The 19,246-nt window shown below is 47.1% G+C and overlaps 1 protein-coding gene across 2 annotated transcripts in view; it reads right to left on the bottom strand.

Annotated features, from left to right (window-relative positions):
- The window catches only part of fndc1 (fibronectin type III domain containing 1), a 251,208-nt gene that overhangs the window by 11,780 nt on the left and 220,182 nt on the right, over positions 1-19,246 (bottom strand). For both annotated transcript variants that reach the window (XM_038808240.1, XM_038808250.1), the window contains one exon: positions 10,923-11,084. In XM_038808240.1, the coding sequence (XP_038664168.1) occupies positions 10,923-11,084 (162 nt within the window). The remainder of the gene's footprint in view (positions 1-10,922; positions 11,085-19,246) is intronic.

The raw sequence follows: 19,246 nt of genomic DNA, 5'->3' as shown, positions 1-19,246 counted from the left end.
GATCCACCTAATTCATATTCCCTTCCTACATTTCCAAGAACCCTTAATCGTATATGTTAACAAGAACCATTTAGTTCCTTCCTGAAACCCACCAAGATTTCAAGTTCCACCATCTATGCCAGCAATCTGTTCCACTCTTTTTTTTTAAAAAAAAGCTTGCCCTACAATTCCTAATATCTTGTTATTCATAATTTAGAAATATGATCTCTTCAGCTTCAATTCTGTACACTGCAAAGCGCAGTCCAAAGCTTTAATCGTTTTAAAGATTTCTATTATATTTCTTTGCAAGTCTTCACTTATCAAGAAACAACTGGGGTAATTAGTTTTTCCTCACATGTCTGCTCCTTAAGTCCAAAAATCAATCATGTCGTCTTCTTCGTTTTAGGCAGTACCTCGGGATCGAGGACGATTTGCTCCCACACTAAAAATGAGTTCTTGGGTGACTGAGGAGTCCAATGCGTGACCGGCCGTCTCTGTCACAGGTGGGGTGGATGGTGGTTGGAGACGCAGGTGGGTAGAGAGCCCGGGTTGCCACAGGTTCCCCTCGCTGTCAACACTTGGCTTCAGCTTGCCCTCGCCGATGCAACTTGAGGTGTTCAACTCATTCCCAGATGCTTTTCCTCCACTTTGGGCGGTTTTGGGCCTGTGATTCCCAGTGAGGATGTTGCACTTTTTCAACAAGGCTTTGAAACGTTTCCCCTGCCCTCCTTGGGCTCACTTGCTGTGTCGATGCTCCAAGTAGAGTGCTTGTTTCATAAGAACAACATAAGAACTAGGAGCAGGAGTAGGCCATCTGGCCCCTCGGGGCTGCTCCTCCATTCAATGAGATCATGGCTGATCTTTTGTGGACTCAGCTCCACTTTCCGGCCCGAACACCATAACCCTTAATCCCTTTATTCTTCAAACAACTATCAATCTTTACCTTAAAAACATTTAATGAAGGAGCCTCAACTGCTTCACTGGGCAAGGAATTCCATAGATTCACAACCCTTTGGGTGAAGAAGTTCCTCCTAAACTCAGTCCTAAATCTACTTCCCCGTATTTTGAGGCTATGTCCCCTAGTTCTACTTTCACCTGCCAGTGGAAACAACCTGCCCGCATCTATCCTATCTATTCCCTTCATAATTTTAAATGTTTTTATAAGATCCCCCCTCATCCTTCTAAATTCCAACGAGTACAGTCCCAGTCTACTTAACCACACCAGCTCTGGGATTAACCTAGTGAATCTCCTCTGCACACCCCAGTGCCAGTATGTCCTTTCTCAAGTAAGGAGACCAAAACTGAACACAATACTCCAGCTGTGGCCTCACTAACACCTTATACAATTGCAACATAACCTCCCGAGTCTTAAACTCCATCCCTCTAGCAATGAAGGACAAAATTCCATTTGCCTTCTTAATCACCTGTTGCACCTGTAAACCAACTTTCTGTGACTCATGCACTAGCACACCCAAGTCTCTCTGCACAGCGGCATGCTTTAATATTTTATCGTTTAAAGAATAATTCCGTTTGCTGTTATTCCTACCAAAATGGATAACCTCACATTTGTCAACATTGTATTCCATCTGCCAGACCCTAGCCCATTCACTTAACCTATCCAAATCCAAGTCTCGACTCAGGCATCTGGATGATGTGGCCTGGCCAGCGGAGTTAGTCGAGCGTGGTCAATGCTTCGATGCTGGGGATGTTGACCTGAGTGAAACACACTGATGTTGTGTGCCTATCCTACCAATGGATTTCCAGGCTCTTGCAGAGATAGCACTGGTGGTAATTATCCAGGGTTCTGAGGTGCCTACTGTACGTATCCCCTGGGTGGAATCTTTTCAGGATTTGGCAGAATGCAGTACTGGCAGGAAAAATAGTGTTTATCCCACTGGTGGATTTGCACCTCATATTTTCATTGAATCCCTGGAACCGCTACACTGCAGAAGGAAGCCATTCGGCCCATCAAGTCTGCACAAACCCTCTGAAAGAACACCCTACCTAGGCCCACACCCCTGCCCTATCCCAGTAACCACACCAAGGGCAATTTATCATAGTCAATCCACCTAACCTGCACATCTTTAGACTGTGGGAGAAAACATAGCACCCAGAAGAAACCCACGCAGACATGGGGAGAACATGCAAACTCTACACAAACAGTCACTGAGGCCAGAATTGAATCCGGGTCCGAGGCCAGTCTGGGGGAATATAAATTCTCCTCGGCGGTCTCTGAATTCACCTGCCCCACCATCAATTAAGCATTTCAATCAGTGGGGCACTTCATTTAAACTTCTCCATGGTCCAAAGCAGAGGATGGCTGCAAAGAAGTCTGCCCCCCCAGATTCTCAGAGGCCTCCCTCACCAAAACTTTAGATGCCGTGTAGGCACGCTGTGATGTTGTGTACCCATGCACAGGGAGGAGACCAGCAAGCAATAGCACCAACCCAGCATGGGAGCTGGTGGCAACGGTGGTCAATGCCAACCCCCTGTAAATGATAACAGGCATACAGTGCTGGAAAAGGACGAATGATCACTTCTGTTCGGCCAGGATGTCAATTTCAACTCTCACACATCCATATCCTTCGCACTCACTGTCAACTCAAGGGACACCACCATGCGCTCTCCCACACACATCTTCATCTTCCCTATGGCTCATCTCCTCTTCGCTCTCTGTGCTCATTCACCATCCATATATGCCAGGCATCCTTACCGTGAGATTGGGGAATCTAGAACCGGGGGACAAACTCTCAGGATACAGGGTAGACCATTTAATACAAAGATGAGGAAAAATGTCTTCACTCAAAGGGTAATGAACCTGTGGAATTCTCTACCACAGGTTGTGGAGGTCAAGTCAACGAATATAATCAAGAAAGAGATAGTTTTTTTTAGATTGTAACGGCATCAAGGGATATGGGGGGAAAAGAATGGTAATTTGGCATTGAAACTGAGGATCGGCCATGATCACATTGATTGGTGGAGTAGGATTGAAGGGCCAAATGGCCAACTCATACTCTGTGGGGGGCACGGTAACATCGTGGTTAGCACAGCTTCACAGCTCCAGGGTCCCAGGTTCGATTCTCGGTTTGGGTCTGTGCGGAGTTTGCACTTTCTCTCAGTGTCTGCGTGGATTTCCTCCGGGTGCTCTGGTTTCCTTCCACAGTCCAAAAATGTGTAGGTTAGGTGGATTGGCCATGCTAAATTGCCCTTAGTGTCCAAAAAGGTTGGGTTGGGTTGGGTGGGGTTACGGGGATAGGGTGGGGGTGTGGGCTTATGCAGGGTGCTCTTTCCAAGAGCCGTGCAAACTCGATGGGCCGAATAGCCTCCTTCTGCACTGTAAATTCTATGATTCCAATGTCTAGGTTTCTCTCTGCCCTGACACACTCCTGCTTATACTCTCTTCATCTGTCTACATGCAGAGTAGGTTTTCTCACAATAAGAGGGAGAGATCCCAGAAGAATGTCTGAGTTTAAAGTGCTCGTTGATTTTGAAGAGAGCCCTCCAGCTGGCTGGGGAGGAACTCGAATGAAGGCGAGATGGACACCAATAAACCAGGTGAGGAGCCAGAACACCGTCATCAGTCACACCAAACTAACACAAATCATACCACCTCTATCCGAGGGCCCCTACCATGCACTAATAACATCTCCATTCTCTTGCAGGCACATCAGGGGAGCAACCCGAGGCCTCCACCAGCAAGGTCCAAGAGACCACCTCCAAGACCATCATGGACAACTTCTGGAAGTGGAGATAGACGAGGCATCACAGTTCTCACCCACACCCTCCACAAACGTAGAGACAGACATCTCGGTGGGACTTAATATCAGACACCTTGGGGTCACAATCTAGTGAGCACCTCACTCCCTCTGATCCACAGCAGCTGGAGGTATGGACATTGCAGAATGCCGGTAATCGGAGGATTGCTGGAGGCATTAGATCTCCTGAGCCTCAATCAGATGACAAGCCTCTGGACTTGGTCATGTCTCAGTTGCTGGAGCTCCAAAGGTAGAGTCGGAAACATCAGGAAGGGATGTCAGACAGGACGGAGGAGTTCTACTGCCATCTGTCCAAGGGAATAGTGCCGACATTCCAAGGAAACCAGCACAACACAGCCAGGGTGACAGCCACAATGGAGACACTGTTGCAAGACATCTGCAGGACATGAACTCCAAGGCGCAGGACCCGCACTCCCAGCAGCAGCACCCGCACTCCCAGCAGCAGCACCCGCACTCCCAGCAGCAGCACCCGCACTCCCAGCAGCAGCACCCGCACTCCCAGCAGCAGCACCCGCACTCCCAGCAGCAGCACCCGCACTCCCAGCAGCAGCACCCGCACTCCCAGCAGCAGCACCCGCACTCCCAGCAGCAGCACCCGCACTCCCAGCAGCAGCACCCGCACTCCCAGCAGCAGCACCCGCACTCCCAGCAGCAGCACCCGCACTCCCAGCAGCAGCACCCGCACTCCCAGCAGCAGCACCCGCACTCCCAGCAGCAGCACCCGCACTCCCAGCAGCAGCACCCGCACTCCCAGCAGCAGCACCCGCACTCCCAGCAGCAGCACCCGCACTCCCAGCAGCAGCACCCGCACTCCCAGCAGCAGCACCCGCACTCCCAGCAGCAGCACCCGCACTCCCAGCAGCAGCACCCGCACTCCCAGCAGCAGCACCCGCACTCCCAGCAGCAGCACCCGCACTCCCAGCAGCAGGACCCGCACTCCCAGGAGCAGGACCCGCACTCCCAGGAGCAGGACCCGCACTCCCAGGAGCAGGACCCGCACTCCCAGGAGCAGGACCCGCACTCCAAGGAGCAGGACCCGCACTCCAAGGAGCAGGACCCGCACTCCAAGGAGCAGGACCCGCACTCCAAGGAGCAGGACCCGCACTCCAAGGAGCAGGACCCGCACTCCAAGGAGCAGGACCCGCACTCCAAGGAGCAGGACCCGCACTCCAAGGAGCAGGACCCGCACTCCAAGGAGCAGGACCCGCACTCCAAGGAGCAGGACCCGCACTCCAAGGAGCAGGACCCGCACTCCAAGGAGCAGGACCCGCACTCCAAGGAGCAGGACCCGCACTCCAAGGAGCAGGACCCGCACTCCAAGGAGCAGGACCCGCACTCCAAGGAGCAGGACCCGCACTCCAAGGAGCAGGACCCGCACTCCAAGGAGCAGGACCCGCACTCCAAGGAGCAGGACCCGCACTCCAAGGAGCAGGACCCGCACTCCAATGAGCAGGACCCGCACTCCAAGGAGCAGGACCCGCACTCCAAGGAGCAGGACCCGCACTCCAAGGAGCAGGACCCGCACTCCAAGGAGCAGGACCCGCACTCCAAGGAGCAGGACCCGCACTCCAAGGAGCAGGACCCGCACTCCAAGGAGCAGGACCCGCACTCCAAGGAGCAGAAATACGTGGGCATCAACAAGTGCCAATGCCAGAGGACAGCAGGAATTCTCGTGCACAGCGTGAGCATGGGTGTTAGGCACTTGCAGATCGTGTCCACCTCTGTAAATAAATTTTCACTTATAGCACCTTCACTATGGCTCCATGATCGGTTGAGATGTCTTTCTGTAGTGCTGCTAAGACAACTAGATTCCGATTTCACAGCAGGATGTTTAATCCAGGTCTTCCTCCATCTGCTCTCTTGCTAGGTTACCAGCATGCTCTCACAGTGACTGAACACATCAGCCATGCCTGCTCATCGTAGCGAGGGAGGACATTTCCCACAATGTACAGGGCTACTGTCACTCATCCAAGTCACAGTAAATATGTGTGCCCAGCTGCGTATTCCAATAACACATTTGTCTCAGCCTCTGGTGATATTGAATCTCAAGGTTACAGATCACCAAGGATGACCTTAGATCAGGAGAGGTGAAATTTTCCATGCCACATCACCCTGATATTACCCTGGTCACTGAGAGTAAGCGAGCTGCCTTCAGCCAGACAGGAGTCAGGCATTCACAGTAGCTCTTTGAGGAAGAATCCACTGTCCACACTGCAAGTCATCATCATCCTCCTGCAATGTTGGGACAATGGGCATCCGCTCACTTCCCATGACATGCGCCATATCAGTGAAGGTGTGAATTTCCAGCAGTCAGATGGGAGAGCAGTATACATGGTGGGACTTCAGGATGTTGAGAGGTTATCACTGGCCCCAATCATTACCATCCAGGAATTGGGTGACAATGAGCATGTCCCTAGTTTGTCTGCACCATCTGGCTATTGCTCGAGGGCCGACCTCCTCTCCCTCATAACCTCAACATCCTCTTCATCAGAGGAAATGTACCGCCCCATCTCCTACTCAAGCAGCTCCTCACCTAGTTGAAGCGCTAGGCTGTGAAGGGCGCAGCAGACATCCGTGTTGTGTGACACCCGCGTGGACTATATTGCAGACCTCCATCACAGACTGGTCCAGGCACTGGAACTGTATTTTCAGCATTCTGATAGTCTGCTCCACCAAAGTGCAAGTAGCAGCATGAGCCTCATTATATCTGGTCTCTGTTGCTCTCAGTGTGCTGGCCACCATATTGAGGATCTGTCCCTCAACAACTCTCAATGGACAAGATCCCACACACCATCCTTTCCAGACTCAGCTTGAGCGAGTGGCCACAGCTGTGGTCTCCCTACTGCATCCTGAACTCCCATGTAAGCCCAGACATCTGTCGCAAGCTTCACTCCAAGGTCTTCACACAACCCGGTCAATGGGGGCTCCTGTAAAGACACGCCAGCACACACATCTCAAAATCACTGATGTATGCACTGCTGAGTGGCTGTGATGTTGATCTACATCAATCTAATAACGCTCAACAATAAACTAGGCTCCGCTGTAAATTTCTCATTCTTTTCTGTAGCTCTTCATTTCCAAAGAGCTCCCTTCAGTTTGTCTCTCCAGTGCAGCTGTTGTCTCTGGCAGGGTCTTGATCATCTGGCAATGGATGAATATAACAATCCCAGTGGGAGACTCAGAGATCATTTATTGGCGTACAGGAATCACCAGATATACAAATACAAACAAGATGCCAGCAGAAAGAGGGTAATGAGGACACATGTTTTTCAAAATTAGCTCCTACTTAACAGTGAAAAAAACTTTCAGGGTTATTAATCTTCCTGCAAGATGGACATTACATAAATAAGCCATTTCTCCCTCTGCTCTGAAATACACTTCTATATTTCCAGCTCTGTTTATCAAGCACAACAATATTTCATGGCACTTCATCACTTAAGTTCTATATTACCAAGTGACGATACTTGTGAATGATTTTCTGCACCTTCTTCAGTACCTCTATATCCTTTGATATAAAAGAGGCTAGAACTGTAAATCTTATTAAATGATCACTGGCAACAGGCCACATGGATCAGCAATGCCTTTCAAAACAAGGCAACACGGTGATCAGGAACTCGAGTCTGTTAGATCGCTTCCCATGGCATCAGCACCAGAACATACAATGACTGAACAAAAAGAGAAAATGCTGGATATGTTCAGAGCTGAAGGAGGCTCATTTGGGCTCAAAACATTAACTCTGTTCCTCACTTCAGAGATGCTGCCAGACCTGCTGGGTTGGGTTATCCAGCATTTTCTGTTTTTATTTCAAATTTCCATCATCCGTGGTATTTTACTTTTATACAATGATTGGACGTTAATGGTAATGAGGGGGCAATTTTTCCAAGTCCTTTTGCTTATTGCCTATTTATTTTTGTTTATTTATGGCTACCGTGGCTTTAATTGCCCTCTTTTAAGTAGTACAATCACTACTCTGAATATTTTTGCTAAATTTAGTAAATAGAATTTGAAGACTTTATTGAAACATTTTTTAGTGTAGTTGGTGGGTTGAGAGTAGAAACTGAGGTTTAGGAGGTATTCCTTTACTTCAGGCCTTTCTGGCAAATAGTAAATAGGCAGAATATTCTGTTTATAATGTGGCTACATTTACTTTTGAAGCAGACATATTATTGTAGAATAATAATGACAGGAGGAGTCATTCCGCCAGTCTTGTCTGTGCCCATTCTCCGAATGAGTAATGCACCGAGTGCCATTCTCAGTAACCCTGCACATTCTTCCATTTCGGATAATAATCCAATTCCTCCTTGAATGCCTCAGTTGAATCTGCCTCTATCACACTCTTAATCAGAGCATTCCAGATCCTAACCCACTTGTTGCATCAAGACGTTTTCACTCATTTCACCATTCCACCAATCCCCTCCAAATACAGGACAACCTGTATGCTTGCTGCAGGAATGGGAGGTGCTAGTTAATCAGATATGGCGATTAACTAAGGTGAATTCCACATTTTCAACCAATCAGATACAGGGTGATCACATGGGTGTTGAGGTCTCAGGAGAGACCGCAAGACATAGGAGCAGAATTAGACCACTCAGCCCATCGAGTCTGCTCCATCATTCAAACATGGCTGATATGTTTCTCATCCCCATTCTCCTGCCTTCTCCCCATAACCCCTGGTCCCCTTATTAATTAAGAACCTATCTCTCTCGGTCTTAAAGACTCTCAGTGATTTGGCCTCCACAGCCTTCCGTGGTAATGGGTTCGACAGATACACTAATCTCTGGCTGAAGACATTCCTCCTCATCTCGGCTTTCAAGGATCGTCCCTTCAGTCTGAGGCTGTGCCCTTGGGTTCTGGTCTCTCCTACTAGTGGACACATCCTCTCCACGTTCACTCTATCTCGCCTGTCGCTATTCTCCAAGTTTCAATGAGATCCCCCCTCATCCTTCTAAACTTCATCAAGTACAGACTCAGAGTCCTCAACCGCTCCTCATACGACAGGTCCTTCATTCCGGAAATCATTCTTGTGAACCTCCTCTGGACCCTCTCCAAGGCTAGCACATCCTTCCTTAGATACAGGGCCCAAATCTGCTCACAATACTCCAAATGTGGTCTGATCAAAGCCTCATACAGCCTCAGCAGTGCATCCATGCTCTTGTATTCTGTCCCTCTCAATGTGAATGCGATCATTGCATTTGCCTTCCTAACTGCCAACTGAACCTGCACGTCAACCTTAAGAGAGTCGTGAACAAGGACTCCCAAGTCTCTTTGAGCCTCTGATTTCGTAAGCCTTTTCCCATTTAGAAAATAGTTTATGCCTCTATTCTTCCTACCAAAGTACATAATCTCACACTTTTCTATATTGTATTCCATCTGCCACTTCTTTGCCCAATCTCCCAGCCTCTCCAGGTCCTTCTGCAGCCTCTCTGCTTCCTCAATACTACCTGTTCTTCTACATATATTTAGATCATCTGCAAACTTAGCAACAACGCCCTCAGTTCCTTCTTCCAGATCGTTAATGTATATTGTGAATAGCCATGGTCCTAACACTGACCCCTGCGGAACACCACTCATCACTGGCTGCCATCCTGAAAAGGACTCTCTGCCTTCTGCCAGTCAGCCAATCCTCTATCCATGCCAGTACCTTGTCCCTAACACCATTGACTCTTATCTTATTTAGCAGCCTCCTGTATGGCACCTCGTCAGAGGCTTTCTGGAAACCAAACAGATCACATCCACTGGTTCTCCTTTGTCTAATTCCTTGTTACCTCCTCAAAGTGGTGCAGGAAGTGTGCAAATTGGTGCCGAGGTAATATGGTGCTGCAGAACAGTGGGATGCTGAGACTAGTGAGGGTAGGCTGCCAATAACAACTACTGGGGAGTTTGACACTTCTAGTCAAAAACAGACCCCACCCTGCAATTCCTGGTTGGTCAAGTGCTGGATAACAAAAATGTGACTGTAGCTGCCGATATATTCTAAGGATTGGTAATGATGTGGTGTGTGTATATATATGGCAACTTTGTATGCAAACGTGTATGCATATTCAGAAATACATTTGCATTTGTACGTGGATATTGTTACTCTATCATGAATACATTGGCACTAACTTGGATGGACATTTTCAACAACAGAGATGAGGAGACATTTCTTCACCCATAGAGTGGTGAGCCTGTGGAATTCATTACCACAGGAAGTAGTTGATGCTAAAACACTGGATTTTTTCAACAGGTGGCTAGATAGAGCACTTGGGGAGAATGGGATCAAAGGCTATGGGAGAAAGCAGGATTAGGCTATTGCGTTGGATGATCAGCCATGATCGTGATAAATGGCGGAGCAGACTCAAAGAGCCAAAAGGCCTCCTCCTGCTCCTATCTTCTATCTATGTATGTAACTGCAGTATTGTGTCCAAATCTGGACACCACACTTCATGAATGGTGTGAGAGAATGCAGACATGATTTCTGATAATGTTTTCAAGGATGAGGGACTTTGGTTCGGTGGATAAACTGGATAAACTGGACAATTCTTGCAGGCAAAAAAGTTGAAAATGTAATCGAGGTATTTAAAATAGAGGACTCTGAACAGAGTAGACAGCGAGAAACTGTTTCCACTGTGGAGGGATGAGAATGAGAGGGCACAGATTTATGGTGAATGATCAAAGTACCAAAGGTGACACGGGGGAAAAACGTTTGGATGCAGCAAATAGTTAGGATCTGGAATGCACTGCTTGAGTCTCCAGTTGAGACAGATTTAACTTTGGCTTTCCAAAGCATTATCTGAGGAAGGCCACGGAGAAGAAACAGGGGAGTGGGATCAGCTGAGTTGTTTAGAGTAGAGCCAGCACAGACACAACAGGTCGAATGGCCTCCTTCTATACCATAACCATTCTGTAATTCCATTTGTATATGTATTTACCAATCACTTATGTATCAGGCATATATATGTATTCATATATGTAGGTATGTAATCATACATAGAACTGCATACACAAATGTATGTACGTACACATGCATGTATGCACCAAGTCTACATGTAAATCTGTATCTACCTATATGTGTATCCATATGCCATATGTCTCTCCACATGTATGCCTGTGCGTGTATATAGAAAGAGGATGCAGTAAGTATGCTCAGCTGCATGACAGTGTTGTAGACAATCACTGGTCACTTACCTCTCAGGCCTTCAGCCAGGAAGATTTTGTATCTCAGTGAGTTACAGAGTACCACACCCACAAATTTGCGGTACCAGGTGCGTTTCACATACTGCTTTCCTGAGCATTCGCTGGAGGAAGGTTCGAACTTGAACGTATAAGGAATCCAAATTGGCTCACCTCCTGAAGGGAAGAAACACACAACGTTTCTCATGCCATTTACAATCAACGAGGCAGTGAAATACATATTTAACCTATTAGTAAGGAACAGAGTTCTCAGTCTATCCTGAGACGTGAGAACTGCATTCGACACAAAATCAGCCAATTTAAAAAAAAATTCTTTGATTCAGTTTCAGGTTTTCTTAATTGAATTTAAATTCCGCCAGCTGCCGTGGGGGATTTCAACCTGTGCGTCTTCAGGGCATTAACCTGGGACTCTGCATTACTTAGTCCAGTATCGTATCACTACACCATCATCTCCATTATGTACATTATGAAATAATTTCATAAAATCTGTGATATCATGCCAGTTGCACAATTTGTTCAGTATGCAGAGCAAGAATTGACCAAAATATTTTCTAGAACATGACCAACTCCTGCAGCATGATATCTGAACATTTGCAAGTCTGTCATCATAACAACTACAGTGAAGAGATTAAACTCAATTTATATGAAAAGCTTGATCTGACATCCTGGCATTGTCGTGGGCTATAATCAACAAGGCTAGCACTGGAATGCACTGTGTGCATCAACTGTATGACGTGCAGCCTCATTATGATGGCCCACATTTTGTAGGATCAGCAGCTGACTGCATGTTTAATTATGCTAACTTTCCAATTGATTGCAGGCAGCTATAGTGTGAATCCAGGTTTTATTTAATAACATTACGGCTAGGTGGAGGTTGATGACTTGCAGTGGAGATTGTCCATAGATCCTCACTGGGCTTTTGTGAATATCTGACTCCTGTACGGCTGATGGCAACTCGCTTGCTCTCAATGACTAGGTGCATATCATGGGGATGCAGTGGAGAAACTTTAACTTCTCCTGACCCTATGGCATCCTTTGTGAGCTGAAACCTTCAGGACCACAGTGTCACCTGATATAGAAGTTGATAGATTGTCCAACCACACCTCAAATATGCAGAGATCACACAAGGAGAATGACGGAACTCTGTGACATTGGCCCATGGCATTCATGGTAGGTCCCACAGAGAGGCAGGCTTGATTGATTTATCCAGTCATTGTGAAGGTGAGGCATCAGTGTGCTGGGAAATTGAACACAGTACAGGGAGGCCGTGGACAGACATACCTGCCTTTATCTTGTGCAGGAACCAAGCTTTCACTTCAGACTGACAGGAGCACTGCACATTATAACAAGGAGCCATAAACAGGCTGACATTGGTAGGAGTTTATTTACACTAGTTAATATTATGCACAAGTGAATAACGTTCACCCACACTCTCTGAAACTACAACTTCTAGATCTTTCTAGCCCTGCCGCTAGGTCCTGATGGATCCCAAACATCCACAGCGGAGGTGGATGCTGACTGCTACAACCCGCTGTCTGTGATGATCTTGGTGGGCAGCCTCTGGAGGGCCGAGACATGGAGGGTTCTGGCCAGCTTTCAGGGCCTTGCTGTGCGGCAGGGCCACCTGCCTCGGCCTGTGGAGCTGGAGCTGAAGGGGTCAGAGGAAGAGGGGATTCCGCTGGGCTGATCATCCCCAGCCTTTCGGATGTTGAGAACACCTACCCACAATGCCAAACCACAGAAAGCACTTACAGCAACGGCAAAAAGGAATTGTACCTATTGACGCCTTAAATGGATTGGTATTCCAGACTGAGGTGTGTATGGAAAGGATTGGTACTCCAGACTGAGGTGTGTATGGAAAGGATTGGTATTCCAGACTGAGGTGTGTATGGAAAGGATTGGTACTCCAGACTGAGGTGTGTATGGAAAGGATTGGTACTCCAGACTGAGGTGTGTATGGAAAGGATTAGTACTCCAGACTGAGGTGTGTATGGAAAGGATTAGTACTCCAGACTGAGGTGTGTATGGAAAGGATTAGTACTCCAGACTGAGGTGTGTATGGAAAGGATTGGTACTCCAGACTGAGGTGTGTATGGAAAGGATTAGTACTCCAGACTGAGGTGTGTATGGAAAGGATTAGTACTCCAGACTGAGGTGTGTATGGAAAGGATTAGTACTCCAGACTGAGGTGTGTATGGAAAGGATTGGTACTCCAGACTGAGGTGTGTATGGAAAGGATTGGTATTCCAGACTGAGGTGTGTGGAGACAAAAGAAAATCACGGGAGGGGTAACAAAGAGGGGCTGCAAGGCCTTGTTGAAAAGGTGTTTCAGAATGCAAAGCAGAAAATATTTTAGCTGCAAGTGGGAGAGGAGACATGCAGGAGGCCAGAATGCAATTACAGAGGATGTGAGGAGAAACATACAGCGAAAGGAGTTCCCGTTATAGGGCAGAATAGGTCATTGGGGAGCAGGATGTAAATTATGTGATGACACTAACCAATGCGTCTTAAAGTCACAAGTTCAAGGTCCACCATGTAGACTGACACTTATTTTCAACATTTACAGTATTTTGTTCTTTTAATTACATTGTGGATAGTCAGTGCTGGCCCGGGGGTAAAGGTAAGTGAAAGCATGAGGGTTTGGAGCCAAAACTTAGAGTGGTGCCTGAAGGTAGAAGACAGGTCTGTGCTAACAAGGGCAATGTATCCAGATGGCTATCTGCATCAGAACAGATATATATAGGAAGGGGCAGCACGGTAGCACAGTAGTTAGCACAATTGCTTCACAGCTCCAGGGTCCCAGGTTCGATTCTCGGCTTGGATCAATGTCTGTGCGGAGTCTGCACGTTCTCCCCGTGCCTGCGTCGGTTTCCTCTGGGTGCTCCGGTTTCCTACCATACTCCAAAGATGTACAGGCAAGGTGGATTGGCCATTTTAAATTGCCCTTAATGTTCAAGGAGGTTGGGTGGGGTTACTGGGATAGGATGGAGGTGTGGGCTTGGGTGGGGAGCTCTTTCCAAGGGCCGTGCAGACTCGATGGACTGAACGGCCTCCTTCTGTACTGTCAATTCTATGAACAGTGCTTCACCTAATTTGCAAGAGTGACCAAGATCGCTTCATGGCCACAGGAGCACATGATATGCTGAAAATTGCCAGCAGCACTTAATGTCCTCTTAAGTTCTTGGAGAGAATACACAAATTTAATCATTGCATTTTCATATATGGCAAAAAATGTTTAAATCCCGTCAGCCACAAAAAGCTGACAACTCAAAAATGACTGATTATAACCCCATAATTCATATAAATAAATTGTTACGTGAGCTTTATAAGTAAAGCTGTAGGTACAGGCAGAGCTCCTTCATTCATTTGAAATAATGTATGCTTAAGTATCTGAAAGACTGAAATGGAAGGGCGGGGGGGGGGGGGGGGGGGGGGGGGAGTGGGTGGAGGTGGGTATCAAAAGAACATTGTTGGTGGTCAACATCTAGGAAGGTTTGTTCAGGGGCATCATTCCATAGATAAAACTATATTTTCACATTCAAAATTATGTAATGTGGTTAATTTGAAACAGTTGTGTCACAATTAATAGATTATTGATCTTAAAAAATTAAAAACCAAAGTGAATTTGGATTTTCAGTGGAACACTTTACCCCAAATGTTTGAAAACTCACTTCCCTCTCATGCCTGCAATCAGTCCATATCTGATATCGATGAGAAAAGAGACTGTCAAATCACTCAAATCACTTCACAAGCATACTAGCGCAAAGGGAAAACAACAATTTATACTGTACAAGAAAAAAGTGATGATTGGTTGGAAAGAGTACTCTGATTAGGTAAAGGTGCACCCATGAGCACCACCTAAAGCTGCAGACTGGCTGTTCGGCCTATCAGAATTTCTCCAAATGGAGAAAATCAAATTCACCATCCGTGGGTCGGAAGAGGGCTTCCACAAAACATGGGAGCCATTCACCTGACTGTTCTGAGACCCGTTTGTGGGTCTCTATAAATAGCCAGTAGCCAGGGGGAAATAACCAGGTAACCAGGACAAGATAGAAAGAGGAAAGCGGGGGTGAAGTTGAGATAGCAAAACCCAGGAAGACAAAATGGGGAGCAACAATGGAAAAGGGGGGACGGGGTCAAGGAGAGAGGAGCTGGAGTGGGGGGGGGGGGGGGGGGGATTAGGGAGGATTGTATGCTGAGCCAGACGGCGACGGACTGTAAATAGAGAAACCTAAGAAAGAACGTTTGTGACTGTACAATAAATGAAAATGAATAGCAATGTATATAATTTTGAAAATGCCAATAAAAAGATTTTTAAAAAAAAGGTGCACCCATGGAAAATGCACCAGTTGATAGTGACTGACAGTTAACTGCTGAGCACAGTTTGAATTTTAAACTGGCTAGTTCAACCCTGCTTGATTGCATTGAGATTTTTTATGTGCCCTGCTATAAACACCTTCATTTAAAAAAAAAATAAAAATTTAGAGTACCCAATTATTTTTCCAATTAAGGGGCAATTTAGAGTGGCCAATCTACCTATCCTGCACATCTTTGGGTTGTGGGGGTGAAACCCATGCAGACACGGGGAGAATGTGCAAACTCCACACGGACAGTGACCCAGGGCTGGGATTTGAACCCGGGTCCTCAGCGCCGTAGTATAAACACCTTCATAACAAATTCCACCAATTTCCTTCGGACAAATGTTAAACTAACAGGCCTGTAGCTTTCTGTCTCCTTTCTTTCTTGAATAATGGAGACACAATCATTTTTTTCTAATCTGATGGGACCTTTCCAGAATTGAAGGAATTTTGGAAAATTAAAGCCAATGAATCTATCTCAGCAGCCACTTCTTTTAAGATCTGATGACGAACCTGGGGACTTAGCAGGTTTTAGTTGTAATAATTTTCTCTGATCTCTTTCCCCAGTGATTGTAATGTTTTAAGTTTCTTCCTCCCTTTCACCTGCTGCTTCACAATTATTTCTGAGATGTTATTTGTTTTCTCTATGTAGGAGACACAAAGGGCAGAATTTTCTAATCTTTTCACAAAGTGTGGTGGGCTGGCAGCCGATTCTGTGGTACATTTTCACTGGTCATAATGATGGGTATTTGTACCCGGTTCCATGCTTGGAAGCACATTAATTAAGCACAGTAAAGTATCTCTCCAAATGATCAGTTAATTTGTCCGCCCGACCATTACCTGACGCAGTCAAAAGTCTGGGTGCCAGACTTAAACACCACCTGAGCTCACACATCTCATTTTCAAGCCCATTTGTCTCGAGGACAACGACAGAGGTGACTGCAAAGCAAAGACGTCTGCAGGCCACAAAGGTCGGCTGTGCCCAGAAGCCCTCAAGGCCTTAATCCAGGGAGTGTCAGAGTATAAGGATGTGCCATACCTGAGTGACTGCTCCAGAAAGCACACCAGATTCATCTCTGTGGCCTGGGAGGCTTTAGAAAAGGATGTCAGCGCATTGGCCACCATACGTGCAACGCCATCCAGTGCAGGAAGGAGATGAACAAGTTCATCCGCTCTGCCACGGTAAGTCAGCCTTCAACTCCGTCCAATCTCAAACACTCAGCTTGGCATCATGCACGCAAAGGGTTGCTCTCTTCGGGGATTTCACACAATCATTACCGGAGGACACATATCACCACTGACCTGATCATGGAAACTTTCACATCACTACAATTTTATCGATCATGATGTTCACACTCCACCTTCAGTCCCTTCTGGGGAGGGCTCGTCACACACAGGAAACATGCATATTTCCCAACCTCAACTCCATCCCTTCTCATCACATTCCTTTCTGTTGTCTTCATCCATGGCAAACTGGGCCATAACAGTCAAGAACGATCCCAGACCAGAGGAGGCATGGCCGACATCATTCGCATCACCCAGTTCAATTCAGCGAACACGTGTAGTTGGATCTGAACAGAGGCTTTAATACACTTACAATAGAGCCAGCCTATTCGTCGTTGAGCTTCAGGTGAACTGGCAGGCTGGCTCTAAGGCACTGATCTTTATACATCGGTCCCAGGGGGAGGAGTCCTGGGCGGAGCCAGGGGAGGAGCCCAGTACAAACGCTCGCGTACTCCCAGAGCGACTCCTCCTGGTGGTCGGATAGTGCGACTGCACTTACAATGGGTAGATAACGAACATATATACATGGAGTGATATTGGCAACTATATATAGTGTGAATCACATTCACCACAACTGACAAGCTGGCTGAGGAGAACAGGGATCACTCCTGTCCGGAAATGGAGATTCCTAGTATGGGTTACACCTCCATAAGTTCACCACATCCTGACATTTACAGTGAGTGACATGCAATCTTCGATTCTGCCTGCTCATGAACTAAATCTCTCTTCTCTCTCCTGTAGGCAGGAGCAGACCTAGAGAGACGAGTAGTGCCAACATACTCCCCAGCCCACCTCAGATAAGGAAGCCACCAAGAAAGAACCGTCACGGTGTTCACCAGCACCCTCCACCTTTACAGAGACACGAGCCTTGGTGGGACATTGCTCCAGGATTAGGCACAGGCTCACCTACTGGAGAACACCTGACTGACACAACCCCACACCTGTCGGAAGCAGTAACAGACCAGGCTTTCAGCACACAAAATCATGGGTTTGCAACCACTAAAAATATTGTACTTGTGTTCATACATTTGCTGCTTATATGAATGGCTTGGTCAACCAAAGGCATACATATGAACCCTCTATTATGAGGATTAGTCATTCTCCCACTTTGCGTCAGTCTCACTTTATGAGATTCACATTCTACAGTGCAGAAAGAGGCCATTTGGCCCATCTAGTCTGCACTGAACCTCTGCAAGAGCACCCTATCTAGGCCCACTCCAATGCACCATCCCTGTCACCGCACCCAACCTGCACATCTTTGGACTTAAGAACATAGAACATACAATGCTGAAGAAGGCCATTCGGCCCATCGAGTCTGCACTGACCCACTTAAGCCCTCACTTCCACCCTATCCCCGCAACCCAATAACCCTTCCTAACCTTTTTGGTCACTCAGGGCAATTTATCATGGCCAATCCACCTTACTTGCACGTCTTTGGACTTGGGAGGAAATCAGAGCACCCGGAGGAAACCCACGGAGAGAAGGGGAGAACGTGCAAACTCTATCGTCACCCTAGGCTGGAATCAAACCCAGGTCCCTGGTGCTGTGAGACAGCAGTGCTAACCACTATGCCACTGTACTGCACATATGGACATGGACTGACTCAGTGTCTGAGGAGAAGAGAATGGTGCTGAACATTGTGTAATCATCAGAGAACAACCCCACTTCTCACCTTATGATGGAGGGAAGGTCATTGACGAAATAGCTGAAGATGGTTGGGCCTGGGGCACTATCCTGAGAAACTCCTGCAGTGATTTCCTGGAACTGAGATGATTGACCTCCAACAAACATAGCCATCTTCCTTTGTGCCAGGTGTGACTCTAACCAGTGGAGGGTTTCCTCAATTCCCAATGATTCCAGTTTTGCTAGGGCTCCTTGATGCCATACTCGGTCAAATGCTGCCTTGATGTTTAGGGCAGCCACTCTCATCTCACCTCTGGCATTCAGCTCTTCTGTCCATGTTTGAACCAAGGCTGTAATGAGGTCAGGAGGTGACCCTGGCGGAAATCAAACTGAGCATCCATGAGCAGATTACTGCTGAGTAAGTGCCACTTGATAGCCCTGTTGATGACACCTTCCATCACTTTACTTAATTTTTAAAAATAAATTTAGAGTACCCAATTAATTTTTTCCAATTAAGGGGCAATTTATCGAGACCAATCCACCTACCCTGCACATCTTTGGGTTGTGGGGGCGAAACCCACGCAAACACAGGGAGAATGTGCAAACTCCACACGGACAGTGACCCAGAGCCAGGATCGAACCTGGGACCTCAGCGCCGTGAGGCAGCAGGGCTAACCCACTGCTGCCCTTCCATCACTTTACTAATGATCGAGAGTAGACGGATAGGGTGGCAGTTGGCCGAGTTGGATTTGTCCTTTTGTTTTTTTGTGGAGGACATAGTTGGATAGTTTTCCAAATTGCCATTGTTCTAGCTATAATGGAAGAGCTTGGCTAGGGGCGAGGTAAGTTCGGGAGCCCAATCTTCAGTGCTACAGCCCTTATGCTCTTCGGGCCCATAGCCTAGTATCCAGTGTCTTCAGCTGTTTTGTGATATCATGTGGAGTGAATCATATTGGCTGAAGACTGACATCTGTGATGCTGGAGATCTCTGGAGGAGACCGAGACGGATCATCTACTCGGCACTTCTGGCTAAAGATTGTTGTGAATGCTTCA

This window comes from Scyliorhinus canicula, chromosome 1, assembly GCF_902713615.1.
Source record: "Scyliorhinus canicula chromosome 1, sScyCan1.1, whole genome shotgun sequence".
Classification (NCBI taxonomy): Eukaryota; Metazoa; Chordata; class Chondrichthyes; order Carcharhiniformes; family Scyliorhinidae; genus Scyliorhinus; species Scyliorhinus canicula.
Note: the sequence above shows the minus strand (reverse complement) of the source record. Positions and strands in the feature narration are given on the sequence as shown.